General features: G+C 36.1%; 1 protein-coding gene across 1 annotated transcript in view; it reads right to left on the bottom strand.

The window, feature by feature from the left end:
* The window catches only part of CAMK4 (calcium/calmodulin dependent protein kinase IV), a gene marked incomplete at its 3' end in the record, with an annotated part of 217,656 nt that overhangs the window by 98,772 nt on the left and 93,154 nt on the right, over positions 1 to 25,730 (bottom strand). The window contains exon 2 of the mRNA XM_082652366.1: positions 3,993 to 4,071. Coding sequence (XP_082508492.1) covers positions 3,993 to 4,071 — 79 coding nt within the window. The remainder of the gene's footprint in view (positions 1 to 3,992; positions 4,072 to 25,730) is intronic.

The raw sequence follows: 25,730 nt of genomic DNA, 5'->3' as shown, positions 1-25,730 counted from the left end.
TGGTTCAATTATCATTTTCTGTTTTCTGGCACTTCAATACATCTATAATAGAGAGTCACTGGTGTTTATCAGGACATTTAGAAACTGTAAGATCTTGTAATGCTTTCTGAATGTCCAGAGAAAAGTTATGTTGAACAGGATCTCAATGTTGAAGTTTGGTTTAACTCAAATTTTCTCATATACTGAAATTCTGAAATCTAGCATGGACACTAGTATACTGTCCTAAATTTAATAACTATTGATTTTTGCCATATTTTTTTTCTCTCTCTCTCCCTATATGTGCACACACATACACACACTCACACTTTTCTTTCATTGTGAACTATCTGAACATAAGTTGCAGACATTAATGATGTTGGTCGATATGTATTTTAATGTATTCTAATTCTAGAAATTGTAGTTGTCTATAGATAAAGAACATGGTATTATATCCACATATAAAATATATGGTAATTTAAAATATTTTTATTATAATTACATGTTAAGTTCCCACAAGGATATTTTATTAGCCAAAATACCCAACTGTCTGAACATAACAAGCTACTTTATGTTTATTATCAGTATTAATTCTGTCCTGTACTTGACAACCAATGGAATGTGGATTTCTCCATAAGAGTAGATGCTTTAGTCTATCTTCCTATGGATAAATTAGAGTATTTGTCTATCACTCAGACATATGAGTGCTTAATGGATTGTTAATGATAATCAGGGTGTTTTATAGGGGGAATAAGTCCCTTACTGCCAATGTAAACTAAATCCTTCCTAAAATATTAAGCTATGAGAAAGGAACATAATATTGCCACAAAATAAATTTTGGGTAAACTGTCCTGAAACAGCTTTTAAACAGATCCTGGGGAAGAGGATTATTGTTATCAAATAATTAACTTGTGGAAGAGATAGGGAAATTTTCTTGGACTTAAAAACATTTATATATGAATCTAATCACCTATAAAATGGATAGGTTTTCTTATGTTTATTAGTTTCTTGAATGTGATAAAAGTTTTATTCAACTTCAGATAGATTATTGAGCGGAATATTTTGAAATTCACCTTAGAGGTCCTCTTTTATTGATAGGATTTTGGATGGAATTGTGTTCCCCCCCCCAAAATATGTTGAAGTACTAACCCCCTAGTCCTTAAAAATGTGACTTTATCTGGGAATTAGTTGTTGTAAATATAAGTAGTTAATTTAAGATGAGGTCATACTGGAGTAGGGTGGGCCCCTAATCCAATAGAACTGGTGTCCTTATATGAAGAGGGAAATGTGAACACAGACATGCAGAGAGGGAACATGATATGAAGACATGCAGGGAGAAGACTGCCATGTGACAATGAAGATAGAGATTAGAGTGATGCAATGACAAGTCAAGGAACATCAAGCATTGCTGATGGCCACCAGAAGCTAGGAGAGAGGCATGGAACAAATTCTCCATCAGTGCCCTCAGAAGGAATCAACCTTGCTGTCCCATCCCCTTGATTTCAGACTTCTAGACTTCAAAATTGTAAAAGAATAAATTTTAATTGTTCTAAGCCATCCAGTTTATGGTAGTTTATTACATCAGCCCTATGAAATTCTTACAGATAGTTGATAGATGATAGACAGACAAACAGATATAGACAGATAATCTTTCAAACCTCTTAAGTTTGGGTCTAATCATAAAATGAGGACCCAAGGAATTATCCCATGAAGTGGTATAGTAGCCCCAAAGTTGTTAGTTGAACCACATAAAATTGCCATTTTTTATAGGTCAAGAATAGTTTAATAGATGAAGTTTTATGTGGCTCAATCTAATAAATAGATTACACAGATCATTCAAGTTTTCTGAAGCTCACTTTCCCCGTCAAGAGCAGATCTTTAACTGAATTTGCTAGAAGAATACTTTGTTTCCCCTACATCACTTTTCCTCCATAAATAGATTCTTAGTCTTAAAATAAGATCATAGGCTTCATTCATTTCATTTGGATAAGGAAGTTCTGTCTTCATGACCTATATAGAATTAAACACTGGAGGCAATTTCTCTTTGAGGTTTTGCCTGCTATTCCTCTTGTTTATACATCTCTGGGCATGGTTGATTCTAGGAGACAATGCTGGGAATTCCATCTATGTTAAAAACTGAGGTTTCTCCAGGGGATTTCTCTCATTCCATTTGGTACAACAGTAACTGTGTTTGACAACATCTGCCTTACTGTGTTTGACAACATCTGCCTTACTGCATCGTTCTGCAGTTCCATCTGACACTTGGTTCCCGTCCACATTTTCTTCGTGCCTGTCTTCTGAACAAGATGTTTCCACAACAGAGGTGGAGGAGAGAAGACAAGGGAGGGCAAATCAGAGCTTTACTTTCTCAATGAATAAAAGTCATGAACCCACCAAGTGTCTTCACTTCTCTCTTATTCCAATTCATTCAAAGATTTTTGACATAAACAAATATTCTCTAAACCAGCCCCTTGTCCTTTGGGATTCTGAGCATTCACAAGTCATTTCTGAATACTCATTTTCCTAGATGTTTATATAGCTAGTGCCTTTCAAAGTTTCCTCAACTATGAAAATAAAATAACCACACACAAATTTTACTGACAATTTTTTAACCAGCAAGAAATGATACAACCAAGTCCAAAAACATCTCTTGTGTCACTACTGCTAAAGCATGCCAATATAGTTTCATGAAAAGCAGATGTTTAACAGGAAATTCTATTTCATGAAATTTTAATAATCCTTAGTTCAAATACATTTTATGACTATAAGAAATTGATTTAAGAGAAAACTCCAAAGCTTATCAATCAAAAGCTGCCTCTACATTCTGGAATCATTGGCTACACCAAATAGGAAATCCAGAATAAAGACCTTATTAGGAGCAATTGCCATTTAAACTATTACCTTCTTCAGTTATACTGTTCTTGGTGCTTGAGTGGCCTTACATTCTAACAGATTGTTTGAAAATGTCATTCTACTTCTACTTGACTGAAAACATTGTGCCATTATTCTCTTCTTCATTATATGAGAGTCTAAAATTTCCGTGTGCCAGACAATACATAAACAGTTGGTGATATTAAGCTGACTTTAGAAAAAAAAATCCCTTGGCCTCAAAGAGGTATTATTTGACTTCAAAAGTTACAGTATGTCTCTCCTCAGCATATGTTACATCCGGGTTTTCAGAAATATATATATTTCACATATTTGTTCACATAAAATTTGAGAAAGGAAGAATTTGCTATAAAAGAATACGTTGTCTTTTTGTGGTTTTATAAGGGGAAATTACCTAAGGACAGAAAGTATAAGTAGGGCATTACAATGACAAATATTCTCTGGGGCACAGGGAGTATAAAAATGCCAGTATTACATGCTGACATTTGTATTTTGAACTCTCACCTTAGCATTTCTTACTTATTGGAGATGAGCCTAAGTAACTTTTGCCCCCTCAGCTCACCTACAAGCTTAGGGCAAGAAAAAAAAATCCGAAAACAAAATCCTTCCTTCTTGTTCAAATATGAACTTCTTCGATGAGCAGGTTCAGTCCCAGATACATTAGCATTTGCCTGGTTGTACTTTACTGAAGTAAACCCACCATTTGAAAATCAAGTAAGAAGCTGATGACTTCTTTAACAAATGCATCTATTTGTGTTTCATTTAGGTATTTTTAAATAGCAACCTTTTCTAGTATATTAAATTGTGATTGGAGATTATATAAATGTACACATATATCTGAAAACATGACAGGTATACAAAGCAAAGTTTACCTGGAAACTCTAAATGTCTTTCCATTCCATACTTCTCCTCCCCACAACTGTATCTAATTTGAGATCCAGTTGCTTTCAAAGAATCACAATTTCCATCAAAAAACAACCCATTTGGCTGCACTCTCATAATCATGATTCACATGAGTTAGCTGCACATAGCAGCTCTCTGGCCCTTTTGTCCTTCGAATCAGGGCTCCTGCCTTCTCCAGGTCACAGATCCCTTAGAGATGCTATTATATAATGAAATAAACTTACTGTTTTCTTTAACACTTTGAGAGCATAAGGCTTCTGGGTCCCCTTCTGTTTGCATCTGTATACAATGGATGTAGCACCCCTTGAGGGGGAAAAAGACAAAAAGAAAATGTTATGCTTTGGACAAGAAATTAAGGGGAAAGCTTGAAAATAAGTATGTCTTACATTTACCCTCATAACTGACAAGTGTGTATAAGTTCTATTATAGGGCTGGCCCAACTGTTGAGAGGATTTTTTTCTCATAACTAAAGATAGTGTGCTCAGATTTTCCTGTCTGCTCTTTTTCTCCTAGCTCAACGCTATACAAGTAACCTGCCTAAGGCTGTTGCCTTCAGTCATCTCTGGAGAAGAGTAAGCCTTATGGCTTCAGCGAGAGGGTTTAATTTCAGCACTAGGCTGTAAGGGTCAGGAAAGTCTCCACTACTTGGCAAGGGTGCTGGGAACCCTTGAGAATTTACACCACTTCATTTGGTTCCCTGGCATTCTCCCAGAGCCAATATTATTCCAATAGAGATACCGGTTCCTTCATCTTGGTGAATACTGCTACCACTTACTCACACGTGCCTAACAAGAATGATTACGTGAAATGTCCAGGAGAAAATCCTATTAAAATGGTCAAAGATATACAGAGAAAAAGTAAATTTATCACTCTATAAAAAACTTGGAGAAGTAGAGAAAGTTTTTTACTTGTAATGCAGAATGGTAAGAAGAAACTCAATAACTATCTTTATGTATGTGATACATGTGTGAAGTTACTAAAAAGAGAACATTAAAAAGCAGGACATTGTGGTCCTGATGCTTCCTCTCCAGTCATGAGAGCAAGAGAACAAGACAGAGATAAAAAGAGACGGAGCAGGCTTAAGTACAACTTTAGAGAACTTCAGATAAGTCTTAAAATAAGATCAGTTGAAGTAAATCTGTCATACTTTAAAGATTAGGCCAAAGGACCTCTCATGATACATTCAGTCCAGTGGTTCTGAAATTCTAAGAAAGAACAAAAGAAATATACAAATCAAGCATATTCCAAGCTACCCACGCACATCAAATTTTTAATAGACCCAGCAAGAGTCAGGAACTGGTGGTGTAAATGCTAATAGGTAAGAACAATTTCAACACATTTTTTTTAAACTGTGGTAAGATATAATATATACACAAAGAAATAAAGAGTTGCAACGGAATAAATGGAGGTAAATATAAAATTCTATTTTCTTTATTTTTAATTGCTCTAAATTATATCTATATAAAGCAGAAATACTAATTCACTGTTTATGGCATATGTAAAAGTAAAATGTATGACAAAAATAGCACAAAGAGTGGGAGAATTTGAGATAATACTGTTAAGTCCTTATATTACATGTTAAGTAGTATGATATTATTTAAAAGTAGACTCTGATTAATTAAAGATGTATATTGTGTAACCTAGGGCAATGAATAAAATAATTTTTAAAAGAAAAAAGTCAATAATGAAGCTAAAATGGAATAATCAGAAATGAAATGCTGGGGAACAAAACAAAATAAGAGATTAAAAAATAAAACAACTAACAATATGGTGTATTTTAATCCAATCATATAAAAATTACATTAAATGTAAATTTCATAAGCATATCAATTCAAAATAAAGATCATCAGTCACATGGTACAACAGACTCCACTTAATCTTCAGTCTCAATCTGTAGCAATGACCTAAACAAATAATTCCATGTTGTTTTAAGAAAATTTTGTTTATGCTGAAAATCTACCACACTAGTATACCCTCCAAATTTTTTGTCATATGTAAACTCGTTCAGCCAATGACTTGTTTCTAATAAATGACTCATTACTTCAGGTTCAAAAAAATAAAGTAAAGATCATCAGATTAGATTGAAAAAATCAAGACCAAACTATACACCATATACAATTAACCAATTTTAAATATAAAGGGTAAATAGGTTAAAAATAAAATGATAGACAAGAGATACTATGAAAACACTAGACAAAAGAAAGCAGGAGTAGCTATATTAATATCATGTCAACCAGACTTCAAAATAAGGATAAAGATGAACACGACTTAATTATTACGAGGTCTATTCCACAAAATGACATAACAAATGTAAATGTGTATGCACCTAACAACAGTGCTTCAAAATACATGAAGCAAAAACTGATAAAACTGAACAGAGAAACAGACAAATCCACAAATACAGCTGGAGACATCAACACACTCTCTCAGCAGTTAATAGAGAAAGCAGAAAAATTACCACTGAGGATATGGAGGACATGAACAACATTATCAACTAAACTAAGTTAAATGATATTTAGAAAACACTACACAAAAACAGCAGAATACACTTTCTCTTTGAAGTTAAAAGATTCATAAACTTGATTTCCTGACTTAGTATAATGCTACAGTAATCAGAGAGTGGTATTGAAGGAAGAATAAACATGTAGACAAATGGAATGGAAAAAAGAATCCAGAAATAGTTGTACACATATATGGCTAATTGGTTTCTGACAAAGGTAAATAAATAGGCGATTTGGTGGAGAAAGGACAGTTTCACCAAGTATAAATAGTGCTGGAACAACTGGATACACATATGCAAAAAACAAAAGTAAAAACAAAAAGCCTTTATCCAAGCTCACAATCTATGAAAAAATTACTCAAAATGGATCATAAGTATAAATGTAAAACCTATAATTCTAAAACTTAAAAAAAGAAGAAAATTTTGTGACCTTTAGTTAGGCAATGATTTCTTACATACACAGCCCAAAGCACAATAATTCAAAGAACAAAAAATAAATTGGACTTCATTTAAATTAATAATGTTTGCTTTATGAAAGACACAGACAAGGAGAAAGTTTTTATAATCACATATCTGATAAAGGACTTGTATCTAGAATTACAAAACAACTCAAAGCCCAATAATAAGAAAGTAATGCATTTTAAAGATGGGGCAAAGATTTGAATACATATTTCACCAAAGAAAATATATGGATGGCAAAAAGCACAAAGAAAGATGCCCAACATCATTAGTCATTAGGGAAATGCAAATTAAAACCACAATGAATCACTGTAGAAATCAAAGAGGAAATCAAAAAATACCTAGAAACAAATGACAATGAAAACACAACGACCCAAAACCTATGGGATGCAGCAAAAGCAGTTCTAAGGGGGAAGTTTATAGCAATACAATCCTACATCAAGAAGCAAGATATATCTTTTTTTTTTTTGTAAAGGGTTTTTTTTTTTATTATGTGTAACACAAAGTTATTTAAGTCAATAAATTTTTAAGGAATTTCACACGTTCTGATTCTTTCCACTGCCAATCACCTTAGTTCCTCCAAACTCATAATCTTCAAGATAAAATAGCCCTTTCAAAAAGAAGTTATCATGTGAGTCAACCCACAATTCTTTTAGTTAGGCTTCTTTGATCTCCAATGAAATATGGACACACTCCAAAATTCCCCACCTGTAATCTTTGGGATCCAATTTCCTCAAGTGATTTACTTTAGGACCATGTTTAGGGTCAGGAGATGGATCTGCCTGGTTCTGAATTTGACACCCTCTAAAAATGTATTAGGTTCAAATCATATTCACTCCTAAGCCATCACACCCTAGAACAGTACAGATCATTGGGATATGCCAATACCTAAGATAAAAAGTTTGTTAGGTTTTTCACAGTTTACTTGGCAGCTGTCTTGTAGTTCTTTCCCACAGATCTAACAGGTAGTTCTATGAGTAAAGGAAACCACACAGTTAATCTATGAGGCGTTTCCAACCATCTAGGTTTACAGAAAAAGCCCCATCGGGATAGACCTCAACAAGAAATATCTTAAATAAACAACTTAACCTTACACCTAAAGCAATTAGAGAAAGAAGAACAAAAAAACCCCAAAGTTAGCAGAAGGAAAGAAATCATAAAGATCAGATGAGAAATAAATGAAAGAGAAATGAAGAAAACTATAGCAAAGATCAATAAAACTAAAAGCTGGTTCTTTGAGAAGATAAGCAAAATTGATAAACCATTAGCCAGACTCATCAATAAAAAAAGGGAGAAGACTCAAATCAATAGAATTAGAAATGAAAAAGGAGAAGTAATAACTGACACTGCAGAAATACAAAGGACCATAAGAGATTACTACAAGCAACTATATGCCCATAAATGGACAACCTGGAAGAAATGGACAAATTCTTAGAAAAGCACAACCTTCCGAGATGGAACCAGGAAGAAACATAAAATATAAACAGACCAATCAAAAGCACTGAAATTGAGAATGTGATTAAAAATCTTCCAACAAACAAAAGCCCAAGACCAGATGGCTTCACAGGCGAATTCTATCAAAGAGCTATACCTATCCTTCTCAAAAATCTTCCAAAATATAGAAGAGGGAGGAACACTCCCAAACTCATTCTACAATGCCACCATCACCCTGATACCAAAACCAGACTAAGATGTCACAAAGAAAGAAAACTACAGGCCAGTATCACTGATGAACATAAATGCAAAAATCCTAAACAAAATACTAGGAAACAGAATCCAACAGCACATTAAAGGATCATATGCCATGATCAAGTGGGGTTTATACCAGGAATGCAAGGATTCTTCAATATACGCAAATCAATCAATGTGATACACCATATTAACAAACTGATGGATAAAAACCATATGATAATCTCAATAGATGCAGAGAAAGCTTTCGACAAAAGTCAACACCCATTTATAATAAAAACCCTCCAGAAAGTATGCATTCAGGGAACTTACCTCAACATAATAAAGGCCATATATGACAAAGCAAAGCCAACATCATTCTCAATGGTGAAAAACTGAAACCATTTCCACTAAGTTCAGGAACAAGACAAGGTTGCTCACTCTCACCACTATTATTCAACATAGTTTGGGAAGTTTTAGCCACAGCAATCAGAGAAGAAAAAGAAATAAAAGGAATCCAAATCAGAAAAGATGAAGTAAAACTGTCACTGTTTGCAGATGACATGATACTCTATGTAAAGAATCCTAAAGATGCAACCAGAAAACTACTCTAGCTAATCAATGAATCTGGCAAAGTAGCAGGATACAAAATTAATGTACAGAAATCTCTTGCATTCCTAAACACTAAGGATGAAAAATCTGAAAGTGAAATTAAGAAAACACTCCCATTTACCATTGCAACAAAAAGAATAAAATACCTAGGAATAAACCTACCTAAGGAGACAAAAGACCTGTATGCAGAAAACTGTAAGACACTGATGAAAGAAATTAAAGATGACATAAATAGATGGAGAGATATACCATGTTCGTGAATTGGAAGAATCAATAATGTGAAAATGACTATACTACCCAAAGCAATCTACAGATTCAATACAATCCCTATCAAACTACCAATGGCATTTTTCACAGCACTAGAAGAAAAAATTTCACAATTTGTATGGAAACACAAAAGACCCCGAATAGCCAAAGCAATCTTGAGAAAGAAAAATGCAGCTAGAGGAATCAGGCTCCCTGACTTCAGATTATACTACAAAGCTACAGTAATGAAGATAGTATGGTACTGGCAGAAAAACAGAAAGATAGACCAATGGAACAGGATAGAAAGGCCAGAGATAAGCCCACGCACATATGGTCACCTTATCTTTGATAAAGGAGGCAAGAATATACAATGGACAAAAGACAGCCTCTTCAATAAGTGGTACTGGGAAAACTTGGCAGCTACATGTAAAAGAATGAAATTAGAACACTCCCTAACACCATACACAAAAATAAGCTCAAAATGGATTAAAGACCTAAATGTAAGGCCAGACACTATAAAACTCGTAGAGGAAAACATAGGCAGAGCACTCTATGACATAAATCACAGCAAGATCCTTTTTGACCCACCTCCTAGAGAAATGGAAATAAAAAGAAAAATAAATGAATGAGACCTAATGAAACTTCAAAGCTTTTTCACAGCAAAGGAAACCATAAACGAGATGAAAAGACAACCCTCAGAATGGGAGAAAATATTAGCAAATGAAGCAACTGACAAAGGATTAATCTCCAAAATTTACAAGCAGCTCATGCAGTTCAATATCAAAAAAACAAACAACCCAATCCAAAAATGGGCAGAAAATCTAAATAGACATTTCTCCACAGAAGATATACAGATAGCCCACAAACACATGAAAGAATGCTCAACATCTAACTAATCATTAGAGAAATGCAAATCAAAAGTACAATGAGGTGTCACCTCACACCAGTCAGAATGGCCATCATCAAAAAATCTACAAACAATAAATGCTGGAGAGGGTGTGGAGAAAAGGGAACCCTCTTGCACTGTTGGTGAGAATATAAATTGACACAGCCACTATGGAGAACAGTATGGAGGTTCCTTAAAATACTAAAAATAGAACTACCATATGACCCAGCTATCCTACGACTGGGCATATACCCTGAGAAATCCGTAATTCAAAAAGAGTCATGTAGGGCTTCCCGGGTGGCGCAGTGGTTGAGAGTCTGCCTGCCGATGCAGGGGACGCGGGTTTGTGCCCCGGTCTGGGAGGATCCCATGTGCCACGGAGCAGCTGGGCCCATGAGCCATGGCCGCTGGGCCTGTGCGTCCGGAGCCTGTGCTCCGCAACGGGAGAGGCCACGGCAGTGAGATGCCCGCGTAACGCAAAAAAAAAAAAAAAAAAAAAAGTCATGTACAACAATGTTCATTGCAGCTCTATAAACAATAGCCAGGACATGGAAGCAACCTAAGTGTCCATCGACAGATGAATGGATAAAGAAGATGTGGCACATATATACAATGGAATATTACTCAGCCATAAAAAGAAATGAAATTGAGTAATTTGTAGTGAGGTGGATGGACCTAGAGTTTATCACACAGAGTGAAGTCAGAAAGAGAAAAACAAATACTGTATGCTAACATATATGGAATCTAAAAAAAAAAAAAAAGGTTATGAAGAACCTAGAGGCAGGACAGGAATAAAGATGCAGACATAGAGAATGGACTTGAGGACACGGGGAGGGGGAAGGGTAAGCTGGGACGAAGTGAGAGAGTGGCATGGACTTATATATACTACCTAATGTAAATAGATAGCTAGTGGGAAGCAGCTACATAGCACAGGGAGATCAGCTTTGTGCTTTGTGACTGCCTAGAGGGGTGGGATAGGGAGGGCTGCAGGGAGACGCAAGAGGGAAGAGATATGGGGATATATGTATATGTATAGCTGATTCACTTTGCTATAAAGCAGAAACTAATACACCATTGTAAAGCAATTATATTCCAATAAAGATGTTAAAAAAACCCAAAAGACAGAATAAAACCACAATGAGATACAACTATACTCTTACTGGAATGTCTAAGAAAAGAGAGAGAGAGAGAGAGAGAGAGAGAGAGAGGCAATACCATGGCTGCCAAGGATGTAGAGCAACTGAAATTTATACACTGCTGGAAGGAATGCAAAATGATACAGCCACTTTGGAAAACAGCTTTGCAGTTTCTTATAAAATTAAGAATACCATACCATTGAAAGCTATGTTCACTCACAAATTTGAACATGAAACTTTATAGCAGCTTGTCAGTAATCAGGAAACACTACAAACAACTCCCATATCCCTCAACTGAGAAATGAGTAGAATACTCATAAATAAAATGGAATGAACTAGGATACACACAATAACTTGGATGATTCTCTAACATAGTATCCTAAGTGAAAGAAGCCAGGCTCAAAAGGATGTATATTGTATGACTCCACTTATATAATATTCTTGCAAAGACCGTAGGGACAGAAAATAGATCAGTGGCTAAGAAGTGGGGGACGGACTGACTACAAGTGAGTATGGGAGAATTTCCTAGCATAATGAAATTGTTCTGTATCTTGACTGTGGTGGTTTTTACATAACTATATACATTTGTCCAAACAGGTAGAACTGTGCAATAGAATGGGTGAAATTTATATAATTTAGAGTTATACCTTAATAAAAATACAGTAAAAAACCTTTCCAAGAAAACTGTATTGTTCAAAAGTAAGATTAAAAAACCACACTACCAAAATGTAGCCTATAACATTCAACTTACTCTATTTTCATTTAATGGCAACTGGTGAAATAAAAAAAAAAAAAAGAAAGAAAATAAAAAAGAGAAAATAAATATAAAGGGACGTGATTTGCAAACATTGAAGAAAACTAAAAATTTAATTTTAATTTTTATACCAATTGAAAAATTAATATTATTCAAGAATTCATGTAAAAGAAAATATATTAAATAGCATCCATTCCTTAATTTCCTTATCATAGTAAATTAACCTATCAATAATTTCAATACATAAATCATTACCATAACAACAGCTTTCAAAGAAATTTTAACAAAATACATTCTTGTCTGATCAAGCTCAAGATACAAGTATGCTAGAAATAACAAAAATTTTTTAATTTTTGTGTATGAAGAATCCATTAAGAATGTCCAATTTATTTTGTTAAGTAATTGTCTTGTTAATATTAATAGAAATTTAATTTTTTCCCAGTTATACCGAGATATAGTTGACACACAGCAGTGTGTAAGTTTAAGGTGTACAGTGTAATGATTTGATATAAATAGGTATTGCAAAATTTATACCACAATATAATTAGTTAATATATCCATCACCTCACATAGTTATAATTTTAGAAATAACTTTTTAAAGGATGTAAAGATCAAATTAAAAGAACAGAACAGCCCAAACAAACTTATATGAAAATAACACCTCAGTAATTTAATCTGTATTCTTTGCTAAAATTAAACAATTAATTTAAATCATTTAATGTCTGTAAATATAATTTTAGAAAGAAACCACACTTTCAGTATGTTTATATAAAAATAAAAATATTTTGTATATTAACAGTAAATTTTTAATACATAAAGAAATTTTTGTTAAAGTGTTGTATCTACATTTCAAAATAAATTGTATAAAGAGAGAATCACCGTAAAATTTCCTGAGATACAAAGGAAGCAAGAAGATTACAATAGAGGATTTTATATTCATGGACTTATTCAACTGGAAAAATATTCATTACTCATTTCTATTCATTTATAACATATTCTTTAACAAAAAGGCCAAAGAATACAGGAATTATTTTGGTTAGAATTTTTTTTTGCTATAAGTTTGGTGAGAAACTCAATACTTTTTTGGAGTCCGGGCCTAACTTCTACTTTCACATTAGTTTTCTTTAAAGAAATTTTGTAACATTATCACTATTTAGATACAGCCTTGTCTAATATGGTTGATAATTTTAAACAAAGTTAAAAGCAAGAAGTTAAAAATGTCAACTACCATGTTTCACTGCAGAGAAAGAGAAGGTAGTCAAACCTACAACATGTTTGTAAAATCATTTATAGTATGTGTATATGATAACCATAATACTAGGTATATATTATATACATACTATATATAGTATATATATATAGTGCATATACACAGTGTATATATAGTGTATGTATGTGTGTGCAGTGTGTGTGTGTGTGTGTATATATATATATATATATATATAATGCACACACATACACCATTGCCCTGTAAAGCTGTGAAGAAGCACTTGATGTTGGTACCTAGCACTGTGTCCAAACTTATAGATATGGGGGAAAAGCACCAGATATAATCTTTCCTTGAAGACATTTCAAGCAGAGCCCCTTGCTACCACATTTAGAACTATTTAGTACAGAAAAGGGTTTTTTTTTATCCTATTGCTCACCTTTACAGGCTCCTCATGGTCAACACTTAGGGGACAACTATCAAAAATGTTTTTCATCTCTCTTATAACACAGGTTTTTTTCTTTTCTTTTCTTTATAATCTCACCTTTTTACTCTTCCCTCTTCTCTTTTTTCTTCTTTTAGAAAAACAAGATTGGCTAAAGATTGGTTTAATTTTTCCCTTCAAAAGAAATCCAAGTGCATTAACATAACTGTCCACCCACTGGCTGAGAGATAGATATACAAATGCATTCAAAGGGCCAGTCAGAGGTCAATCTGCTTCGAAATGGAAGCAGGAAGTCCGAAGTCTGGATTCACATCAGTGTTTTAGGGAATTAGGATGGTTGCGCAATGTCAAGACAATTTATAATCACTGGCATTCTCCCATTAAGGGAGGTTATAAATCAGAGACTGGCTTTCTGGGGGAGGACCTAGTGCGACATTTGTGACTGGGTTGAAGCAATAGAGCTTGGCTTCCCTTGGCACCAAACATAAAACTTGCTTTTTGGAAATGTAAGAGAACTTCAGGTATGGAATCTCTTAAGATATAGAAGTCTGGAAGGACTGTTGACTACTCTGTTGTTTGGTCCCAGCTGTATCTCTGTAATGACATGCTTCACAGCCATGTAAAATGGTCTTTGCCAAGCATATTAGGCCTCATAGGTTAGTTTTTTAAATTAATTAATTTATTTTTGGCTGTGTTGGGTCTTCATTGCTGTGCGTGGGACTTCTCTAGTTGTGGCAAATGGGGGCTACCGTTCGTGGTGGTGAATGGGCTTCTCATTGCAGTGGCTTCTCTTGTTGCGGAGCACGGGCTCTAGGCATGCCAGCTTCAGTAGCCGTGGTGCACGGGCTCAGTAGTTGTGGTTCGCAGGCTCAGTAGTTGTGACTCATGGGCTTAGTTGCTCCTCAGCACGTGGGAACTTCGTGGACCAGGGATCGAACCCGTGTGCCCTGCATTGGAAGGTGGATTCTTAACCATTGCACCACCAGGGAAGTCCTAGGCCTCATAAGTTATTAAAGACTTTCACCTTTTTTTTTTTAATGGGAGGAGTCTTGAAATGGAACCAAAGAGTCTTGTTACCTTTTTCTGATGTTGAAGGTGCTTGGTTAAAGAATATAGTTATGTCAAAATATTAACCATTTCTAAACATTTCAATGCATTTATTTCTTGTTCTTCTGTTTGTTTTTACATTTGATTTTTAATTTTTTTTATTTCCAAGGTGTGTATGTGCGTGCAAAAAAGATCCTCCTAATGTTCATTATGAAAAGGTTTAAGAGCAAAGATGTGATTTATAAGAACTGTCAATCAGATGTTGAAAATATGTGTGTGACTCTGTATAGCACTGTATTTCTTCCACATGATTGACTTGCTATTATTTAACAAGCCTGTTCTTTTCACTGATTTTGATTAGATGAATTATTAAAGAAGACTGGTTATAACCTCAAAATTGATTCTTCTTGGGGGTGAAAGTAGAGTCATATTCAGGAACAGGAGGCTGAAAAGTTAAAGTCTCTGAGTGTTTAATGTCAGCATACATCTGGCTCCATTCCAGTGACAGTTTTTCATTGTTTCATTCTCTCTCTCCGTCAGCTGCAACTCCTCAATGTTCTTCACTACTTAAGTGTTTCAAGATGTTCTTTGGTCACCAAAGATTAAAAAAAAACAAACCTTAAACCAACAAAGAACAGAGGAAAAAAAATTGCTGAAATGATTTAATTACTGATTTGGCATTTTCAACCTACAACTTGAAGAATGGCTGACCTTTAGAATTTAGAAAGTTGCTATTGGACCTAGAGTTTTTCCAAGTCAATTAAATTTTACAATCTTAAAGTAAATCTCAAAAATATCATATCAAGGAATGATACTGAACCCCAGACCTTAAGAAGTGCTCAAGGCCCAAAGTTTTAATAAGCTTGAGTTCAGAGTCTGTCCATAACTGCACTCCCTTCTCTGGTTCATTGACTTGCTAAATCCCGCAGGGAGAAAGAGCAAGCACTCCATTTCAGTAACAGGGTCATATCACGTCCTCTTACTCGGGGAATTATATTGACTCTTGTAGCTGTCTCCCTGAAAGATTCTCATTTGTCTTTTTACTCTGAGGTCAGCTTAGTCTTATCCACTGTATTTTATGTCTAATTCCTGACCTATATTCCCTTCCTCAAGACCTATACACATTGCCAAGTGTTTAACTTTTCAACTCTGATCACCAACTCAGATCATAAACCATTATATTCTCTACTTAGTGTGTCTCTAGTTTTCTCACAACCCTGCTTGTCTGGTTAACAATTTCTTTCAATGGTTGCCTGACAGCACCTAGCTGTGACTTTGCTCCTAGTGCCTGAATCTCTGCAAGGACTTGCTGATACCTTTTGTTCCAAAAATTTAACAAAACCCCTGTCCTAAGGTAAACTAAGAGCTTAAGTAGCTTTAGAATCCAAATGCTGAATTTTGGCCACCGCAAAGTAAGTAAAAAACAACTTCAAATTATCAGGCTGCCTTAAGTATTTATTCTCAATGACAAAGTGATGTGACAGTAAAAATTGTAAATATAAAAGGTCTTAATGCTGTTGGCCATCAGTATCAATTATTCACTTTTTTTTTTTTTTTTTTTTTGCGGTACGCGGGCCTCTCATTGTTTTGGCCTCCCCCCATTGCGGAGCACAGGCTCTAGACGTGCAGGCTCTGCGGCCATGGCTCACGGGCCTAGCTGCTCGGCGGCATGTGGGATCTTCCCGGACCAGGGCACGAACCCGTGTCCCCTGCATTGGCAGGCGGACTCTCAACCACTGAGCCACCAGGGAAGCCCCAATTATTCACTTTTTATAAGGACTTTATTTTTCTTTTCTCTTTGAATGGGTGTGTGCACATGCATGCAGCACACAAAGAATTGATTTTCCAATCAAGCATTTAATGCCACAATACATTTGAGGACAGCTATGGCTCTTCTTTTTCCACATCTACCCTCCATTGCCAGTCCCATTTTCTTCTATTCCATACTATCTACTATATTTAATACGTATCCATCTAATCCAACTTCCACACCTTCACTTAAGCTTGTTAACATCCAATGCAATATGTACTATTGTTTTTGTATACTATTTATCATAATTTTTTGGCTTTATTGAGATGTAATTGAGATATTACATTGTGTAAGGTTAAGGTGTATAGCATGTTGATCTGATAAAAGTACATATTGTGAAATGACTATCACAGTTGTGTTAGTTAACACTTCCATCATCACCTCACATAATTATTTCTGTGGTGAGAACATTCAAGATACATTCTTTTAGCAACTTTCAAGTATATAATATAGTATTTATTGTTAACTATAATCACCATGCTGTACATTAGATCCCCAGAACTTATTTACCTTGTAACTGGAAGTTTGTACCCTTTGACCTACATCTCCCCGTAACCCCCATCTCCCAGCCTCTGACAACCACCATTCTACTCTATTTCTATGAGTTTGGCCTTTTTATATTCCACATATAAGTGATATCACATAGTATTTATCTTCCTCTGTCTGACATTTCACTTAGCATAATGCCCTCAAGGTCCATTCATGCTGTCACAAATAGCAGGATGTTCTTTCTCATTACTGAATTTCATATATATATATATATACACGCACACACACACACACACACACCCCTGTTGATGGGCACGTAGGTTGTTACCTTGGATATTGTGAATAATGCTGCACTGAACACAGGAGTGCAGATATCTTTTTGAGATACTGGTTTAGTTTCCTTTGGATATATACCCAGAAGTGGTATTGCTGGATTATATAGTTCTATTTTTAAATTTTTTTTTTTTTTACAAACAACCTTAGGGTCTCTCACTGTTGTGGCCTCTCCCATTGAGGAGCACAGGCTCTGGACGCACAGGCCCAGCGGCCATGGCTCACGGGCCCAGCCGCTCCGCGGCATGTGGGATCTTCCCGGACTGGGGCACGAAGCCGTGTCCCCTGCATCGGCAGGCGGACTCTCAACCACTGTGCCACCAGGGAAGTCCCTATTTTTAATTTTTTGAGGATCCTCCATGTTGTTTTCTATAGAGGCTGCACCAATTTACATTCCCATCAACATAAAGTTTCCCTTTTCTCCATATTCTCACCAACACCTATCTCTTGTCTGCTTGATGACAGCCATTCTAACAGGTGTGAGATGATATCTCATTGTGGTTTTGATTTGCATTTTCCCAGATGATTAGAGATGTTGAGCATCATTTCATGTAACTATTGGCCATCTGGATGTCTCCTTTGGAAAAATATCTATTTGGTTCCTCTGCCCATTTTTTAATCAGATTGTTTTTTACCTTTTAATGGCAGTATTTAGTTCATTTACATTTAATATTACTAGTGATATGATTGGGTTTAAGTCATCCACATTGCTATTTGTTTTTTGTTTCATTTGTTCTTTGTTCCTTTTTCTACATTTTATTGCTGTCCTTTGGATTGAGTATTTTAGTATTTTCAGTATCTATTTTATCACCTCTCTTGGCCTTTACGGTATACCTCATTATTTTGTTAATGGTTGTTCTCAGGATTACAGTATACATCTTTAACTTATCATAGTCGGCTCATAGCTAATACTGTAAAATACAAGAACCTCAAAACAGTAATTCCATTAACCACTTTCCCTTCTTTCTCTATTCTTTAGTTATTGTTTTTGTATATTTTACTTCAAATGACTAGTTTTTTAAAAGATATTAAGGGAAGGGTGAAAACTATTTTATATTACCTATATTCTTCTATTTCCAGTCTGAATTTCTGTCTGGTATTATTTCCCTTCAGCCCAAAGAACTTCCTTTAGCACTGCTCATAGTTCATGTGCACTGACAGTAGATATGCCCAGTGTTCATTTATTTTTAAATGTCTTTATTTTACTCTCATTTTTGAGAGATATTTTCACTAGATACAGAATTCTGAAGTGACAGGGTTTTTTTTTTCCAGCACTTAAAAGGTGTTGTCCCATTATCTTCTGCCCTGTTTTTTTTTCTGATGAGGTATTAGCTGTAATTTGTATCACTGTTCTCCGTATATATCATATCATCTTCAGTTGCTTTAAAGATTTTTCCATTTATCTTCGTTTTTTGGCTTTAGACTATATGCCTAGTTTTGGTTTTCTGTTCATTTATTATGCTTGCTGCTCAATGAGCTTCTTAAATCTGCAACGTTCTTCACCACATTTGACAAATGTTTTCCCATTATTTCTTTAAACATTTTTCTCCTGCCCAATTCTTTCTCTCCTCTTCCTCTGGGATGCATATTATGTGTATAATAGCCTTCTGGATATTTTCCCACAAGTTATTGGGACGCTGTTCCTTTTTTACCAATTGTTTTTTCTCTATTCTTCAAATTGGATTTCTATTGATTGTCTTCAAATTCACTGACTCTTTCTTCTGCAGCCTCCAATCCACTCTTAAGCCTATGGATTTTTAATTTCATGTGATGTGCTTTTCAATTCTAAAATTTCCGTTAGGCTCTTTTTTATAGTTTGCATTTCTGTGCTGAGATACCCCATATGTTTACTCATTATGCCCAACTTGTTGTTTCACATGCCTGACTGTATGTACCACAGTTGCTTTATACTCCTCCTCTGCTTATTCAAACATCTGGGTCATCTCCAAGTCTGTTTTATTAACTGCTCTTCTCCCTTGATTATGGGTCTAATTTCCTGCTTTTTTAACATCTAGTATTCTTTGATTGTGTAATAGACACTTTAAAATGATACACATTAGGTAGTCAGGATTATTTTATCTTGTTTTAAAGAGAGTTGACTTTTTTTAGTGGCAGGCAGTTATACTGTTGACAAATCTTTCTGATCCTGTCAAGTTTGGTTTTATTTGTTATTAGAACAGATCAATTTGGGTTTTTCTTGGTCCATAATCATGGCCCTTGCTCAAGGGTATGATCTTTACTCATAAAGGTAAGGTACAAACTTTTTGAAGTCTCAACCGAATATCTGAGGTGCTCAGTGAAGTCTCTTCACGCTGGCTTGGCCAGAGACCCAGTGTCTTCTAAGAGTACATGCCTATCTTCCTTTTGATATCTCTGTTAGCTCTCAACCCATCCACAGGAGCACACTGCTCGTGCTTACCCTCATAAAGTCTCACCATACATCATCCCCAGTTAGAGAGCCAAGATGAAAATGGCACTCACCTTGTGATTTCCTTCTCTCAGGGTTCAAAGCCCTGTGCTGCCCATTATTTGATGCCTGAAAACAACTGTCTCATGCATTATGTCCAAATAGTTTTTGGAAGTGTAAGTGTAGTATCTTGTACTCCATCATTTCCAGAGCAGAACTCCTCCTTACTGTCTTAATTTTTATCACCTCATTAAGTTAATGTGAGACATTATTATTGCAAAGGAGAAAATATATTTATTCTTTATGCATTTATTAATAGTATGTTACAAATGTTGACAAAGCTTTGATTGAAGGAAATTAGCAAATGATAAATCTATAAGGGCAGAATTAAGAAATTTCCCTTTGGAATTCCCAGCAGCTTTTTAAACATCAACAGTTTCTGTTACTGCTTCTGGAGAAAAAAGGAATTTTGAGGCATGAGATATAATTTTCTTATGTCAAAACACTGTGCCTAAGAATTTTTCCTGTTGAATAGATGATCAAACAGGCATATTTTAGGACAAAATAACTAACTCATTTTAGATCACAGGCCTTGAGACTACCCCCAATGCCACTTCTAAAAGATTTTTGTGGCTGAAAGCTGTACCAGATGGCTGATACAAACAAGGAAGAGATTTCATCTCTCCCAGCTGTGACTTACTTTGTCTCTGGCATTTAGCTATGTCTAGCATTTAATGTTATGAAAATGTAAGGATTAGAAATCAGTATGATCACTCCTTTAACAAGAGGCTTAGCAGAGGCAAGGCTGGTAGCTTCTTTAGCACACAGATACGTTTGTTTGGCCTGCACAGGGTTTTTTAAAAAATGTCGAATATCTTGCCAAGATTTAAATATTGAGAGATTTTATCAAAAAATTCAGATTTCCAGTTTCTCTTGAATCTGGCAACACTAATTTTTAATTTAGGTCCAGTAGTAGTTGGTAGAGCCAGAGAAGCAGCTGTCTTTTAGAAATGGCTTGTGGTCCCCTTACCTTTATACATTTATACCACCTCCCAGCTCCTATGGCACACATTTGCCTCCTTCAATCTAATAACATTCAGGAAGTAGGAATAGTTGGCAACCAAAGCAGATAAATGTCTAAAAGCTCCTTTCCAGAGATGTAGGTGGGATTATCAATTTCTAGAACTTATTCCATTTCTCCACTTTAACACTCAGTTTAGTGGTTAGAAGTGCGTGATAATTATTCCATTTCACTGTACTAAAGACACCACTGATTTTAAGAGGCATCATTATGCTTTGATCACTAAAAAGAAGTAAAGCTCCTACCATTTAACTATGATATCCCATGGACTGAAAGCTGCATCTTGATTGCAGAGATGTGAAAGATTATGCATATGAATATGATTAATAAAATGCTTTCTAGTTTACAGATCAATTTCAATTTCTTCATAATTTCCATTCTCAACACCATAACCTCTTAAATAAGCTCCAGGCCTCTAATCTCACTCCTCTTCAGTCCTCCTCCATTCAACTAGTAGAACTATCTTTCTAGAACAGAAATCAGACCATGTCTGTCCTCTATGCTCCAGTTTCCTTAGCATGTCATGTCAGACCACACCCTATCTTGGCTTTCTCTTTTCTGGTCTCACCTTCTCTTGCCCCTGCTTTTGTTTCTAGCAATACCAAATTCACTGAGTCTTTGAGCATGCTGTCTTTTTTGTTTACATCACCTCTTCCGAATTTTCTGGTTAATCAGATTTTCATCCTTTTTTTTTTTTTGTGGTACACAGGCCTCTCACTGTTGTGGCCTCTCCCGATGGGAAGCACAGGCTCCAGAAGCGCAGGCCCAGTGGCCATGGCTCATGGGCCCAGCTGCTCTGCGGCATGTGGGATTCTCCCGGACCGGGGCACGAACCCGTGTCCCCTGCATCGGCAGGCAGACTCTCAACCACTGCGCCACCAGGGAAGCCCAGATTTTAGTCATTCTTTAATTCAGCACAGTCACAACCTCTTATGCGAGACCTTCTTCGGTACACATACCCATCCTTTTCATTCCATTCTGGGGCCATTTGAAATTAGTTTGGTCTGCTTCTGCACCTACCTACTATTTGCCTTGTGAGTTATTCACATGCATGCATACCTGTCTAGACCAGAGCTTGCAAATGGCCAGTTCATAAGTTGATTCCACCCTTCACAGACACATTCTGCCTACAAAATGTTTAGACAATTTTTGTAATTAGATGTCTATATTAAAAATAGAGACTTTACACATTTTAAGAAAACTAAGTCCTAGAAACATGGGACTAGCATTTCTGGATAACCACACCAGCTGAAGCTGACACAGGCTGCCCCATCCAGAGTAGACATACTTTCTACAGTGTATCAGGGAATCCATCAGTCCCCCTGGTTTTTTAAATGTCTTTTCACTTGTTCAAAATACAGCCCTGGCCTCTATAAGCATTAGCATTTACAACTTTGGGTGTGAACTGTGAACTCCTTGACATAAGGGTGTATCTTACTGATCTGTGTACCCTGGTGCCTAGCACAGAGCTTGGCATATATAGTTGGAGTTCAAAAAATATTTTATATATTGAATAATCCGATATGATAATTACAACAGTCTAGCAAAGAGGCAAGGTAGGTATCATGATTCACAGTTGATAAAGATACTACACTTTGGAAAGTCAACTCTTGCTCTTAGTTGATAAGAGGCAGAGCTGAGGTCAAACCCAAATCTGTATTCCATGTCTTAGGATTTCTTACAAAGACAACCAGTCTTATGTGGTTTTCTACCTGTTGAGGTCATGAAACCTCAATATTTTTTCTATTGATAAATTAATCTCCACATCCTCTGTATCCCCACCATTACAAAACTTATCACGCATTGCTTTGTATGACAGTTCACTGTGTATGTCTCCCCAATGTGACTTGAGGTTGAAGGCCTGTGACCAGACAATGCCTTTCATGTAGTAGACCTGCAATAGTGGCTTGGAAAATTTAAAGAAATTGAATGAATAAGTCTCTATTCTCTATTATTTCTATCATAACAATGCCTTAAATCCTATATGAAAGGAGGGAAGGAAAAAATGAAGGGAAGAAGGAAAGAAGGAAGACTATTGTTATAAAAGAAGAAAAATAGGTGCTTCCCTGACGGCACAGTGGTTGAGAGTCCGCCTGCCAATGCAGGGGACACGGGTTCGTGCCCTGGTCTGGGAAGATCCCACATGCCGCAGAGCGGCTGGGCCCGTGAGCCATGGCCGCTGAGCCTGCGCGTCGGGAGCCTGTGCTCCACAACGGGAGAGGCCACAACAGTGAGAGGCCTGTGTACAGCAAAAAATAAAAGAAAATAAAAAATAAAAGAAGAAAAATAAGCATGCAAACAAGAGTTCACTTATACCTAGTTACTGCTTCCCATTTTTATCAACAGTATTTGTCATGACAGAACTGATAAATTCATATCGTTTCCCATCCATTTAGGATTTAAAAGTGTTAATCACATCATTGTCATATTTACTCTTTCAGATGCTTGTATTTGTTTCCACCAGGTCATAGCCACCTGGCTATGTGTTTATCACGTGTTTCTTTCATTAATGCCAAATGTTTTGTTCCATCAGTGACATTTTGTGACAATTTAAAAGTCAATCTTACAATTAGAAGTAACACTGCTCTTCTGGACAGTGCTGTCTGAGCTGAATTGACTCTGACTGATAGCAGAGCTTGATATTGCCAGTTTGTTGGGGTCCCCCCAAAAAAACCATAATGTCTTCTTGCCTCTTCCCTTTAGGTGATAAAGTTCAGATGGGAATAAAATAAGTGTCATTCACAGCTATGTTAAGGCAATTAACCCTAAAGGAGTCTTATGCTCCATAAACAGTACTAAGTAAGCCTCTCTGACTCAACCCAGAAAACAGAAACCACACTTAGGTTTTACTAACTGACAACTTCTGGGCTTGACATAGGTATGTGGGTCAAAGGAATAGTGAATTCAGCTAGCCATATACTTTGTCAACTTTAAATCCAAATATGGAAAGCTTGATCATTTTTCTTAGGGCTATTACTTAGTAAGTCATTTAGTGTCAGATAAGTATTGTACTTCTTCTAATGCATTTACTAAATTAAGTAATATACCTACAAAAACCAACCATTACACTTTTATAATTATCTCCTTATCATAAATGGAGAGCTAGGGTTTAAAAGGATTAAGTAGCTTGTGTAAACTGAATTAAGTAGTTTAGTTCTCTCTGCATGTAGTACAAATCTGCCTTTCTTTCTTACCTACTTATCTTCATACATTCTATTAAAAGGTATCCTTTCAATACTTAAAAAAAAATAAATTTATTTATTTATTTTTGGCTGCGTTGGGTCTTTGTTGCTGCGCGTGGGCTTTCTCTAGCTGTGGTGAGCTGGGGCTACTCTGTTGCGGTGCACGGGCTTCTCATTGCGGTGGCTTCTCCTGTTGTGGAGCACAGGCTCTAGGAGCGCGGGCTTCAGTAGTTGTGGCTCGCCGGCTCTAGAGCACAGGCTTAGTAGTTGTGGCATATGGGCTTAGTTGCTCCACAGCATGTGGGATCTTCCCAGACCAAGGCTCGAATCTGTGTCTCCTGCATTGGCACCAGATTCTTAACCACTGCACCAACAGGGAAGTTCCAATCCTTTCAATACTTTTTATGCTTTTTCATATATTATTCCACTAGTTTTAGGGTTCTGGGTTCTACATTTATTTAAAAGGAAAATGTAATTTTGCATTCAGACAATACAGTGCATCTTGTTCAAAAATTATTAAGAATTGCAAAATGGTGACAGCAAAGCATTAAACCGAGAATATACAGTGGAGAAAAGACAGTCTCTTAAAAAGTTTGAGTTGGGAAAACTGAACAGAGATGCAAAAGAACAAAACTGGACCACTATCTTACACTGTATACAAAAATAAATTCAAAATGGACTAAAGACTTAAATGTGAGATGTGAAACCATAAAATTCCTAGAAGAAAACATAGGCAGTGTGCTCTTTGACATAGGTCTCAATGATATTTTTTTGGATCTGCCTCCTCAAGCAAGGGCAACAAGAGCAAAAATAAAACATGGACTACCTCAAACCAAAAAGCTTTAACACAGCAAAGGAAACCATCCACAAAACGAAAAGGCAACCTACTGAATGGGAGAAGATATTTTCAAATCATATACCTGATAAGGGGTTTAATATCCATAATATATAAATAACTTATACAATTTAATGTCTAAAACCAAACAACCTGATTAAAAAATTAGCAGAGGGACTGAATAGACTTATTTTCCAAAGAAGATATAAAGATGGCCAATAGGCACATGAAAAGATGATCAATGTCACTAATTATCAGGGAAATGCAAGTGAAAACCACAATAAGATATCACCTCACACCTGTCAGAATGGCTATTATCAAAAACACAACAAAAAACAAGAGTTGGTGAAGATGTGGCGAAAAGAGAACCCTAGTACACGTTGGTAGGAATATAAATTTGTACACTCACTGTGAAAAACAGTATGGAGGTTCCTCAAATAACTAAAAATAGAACCACCATATGACCTGGCAACTCCACTTCTGGGTATATATCCAAAAAAAAAGAAAAAAGTAACTTGAAGGGCTTCCCTGGTGGCCCAGTGGTTGAGAGTCCGCCTGCCGATGCAGGGGACACGGGTTCGTGCCCTGGTCCGGGAAGGTCCCACATGCCGCGGAGCAGCTGGGCCCATGAGCCATGGCTGCTGAGCCTGCGCGTCTGGAGCCTGTGCTCCGCAATGGGAGAGGCCACAACAGTGAGAGGCCCACGTACAGCAAAAAAAAAAAAAAAAAAGTAACTTGAAAACATATATGTATATCCCAATGTTCACTGTAGCATTATTTACAATAGTGAAGATATGGAAGCAACCTAAGTGTCCTTCGATAGATCAGTGGATAAAGATGTGATGTGTATATGTATGTGTATATA

This window comes from Grampus griseus, assembly GCF_964374135.1.
Source record: "Grampus griseus genome assembly, chromosome: 3".
In the NCBI taxonomy this organism is placed as follows: Eukaryota; Metazoa; Chordata; class Mammalia; order Artiodactyla; family Delphinidae; genus Grampus; species Grampus griseus.
Note: the sequence above shows the minus strand (reverse complement) of the source record. Positions and strands in the feature narration are given on the sequence as shown.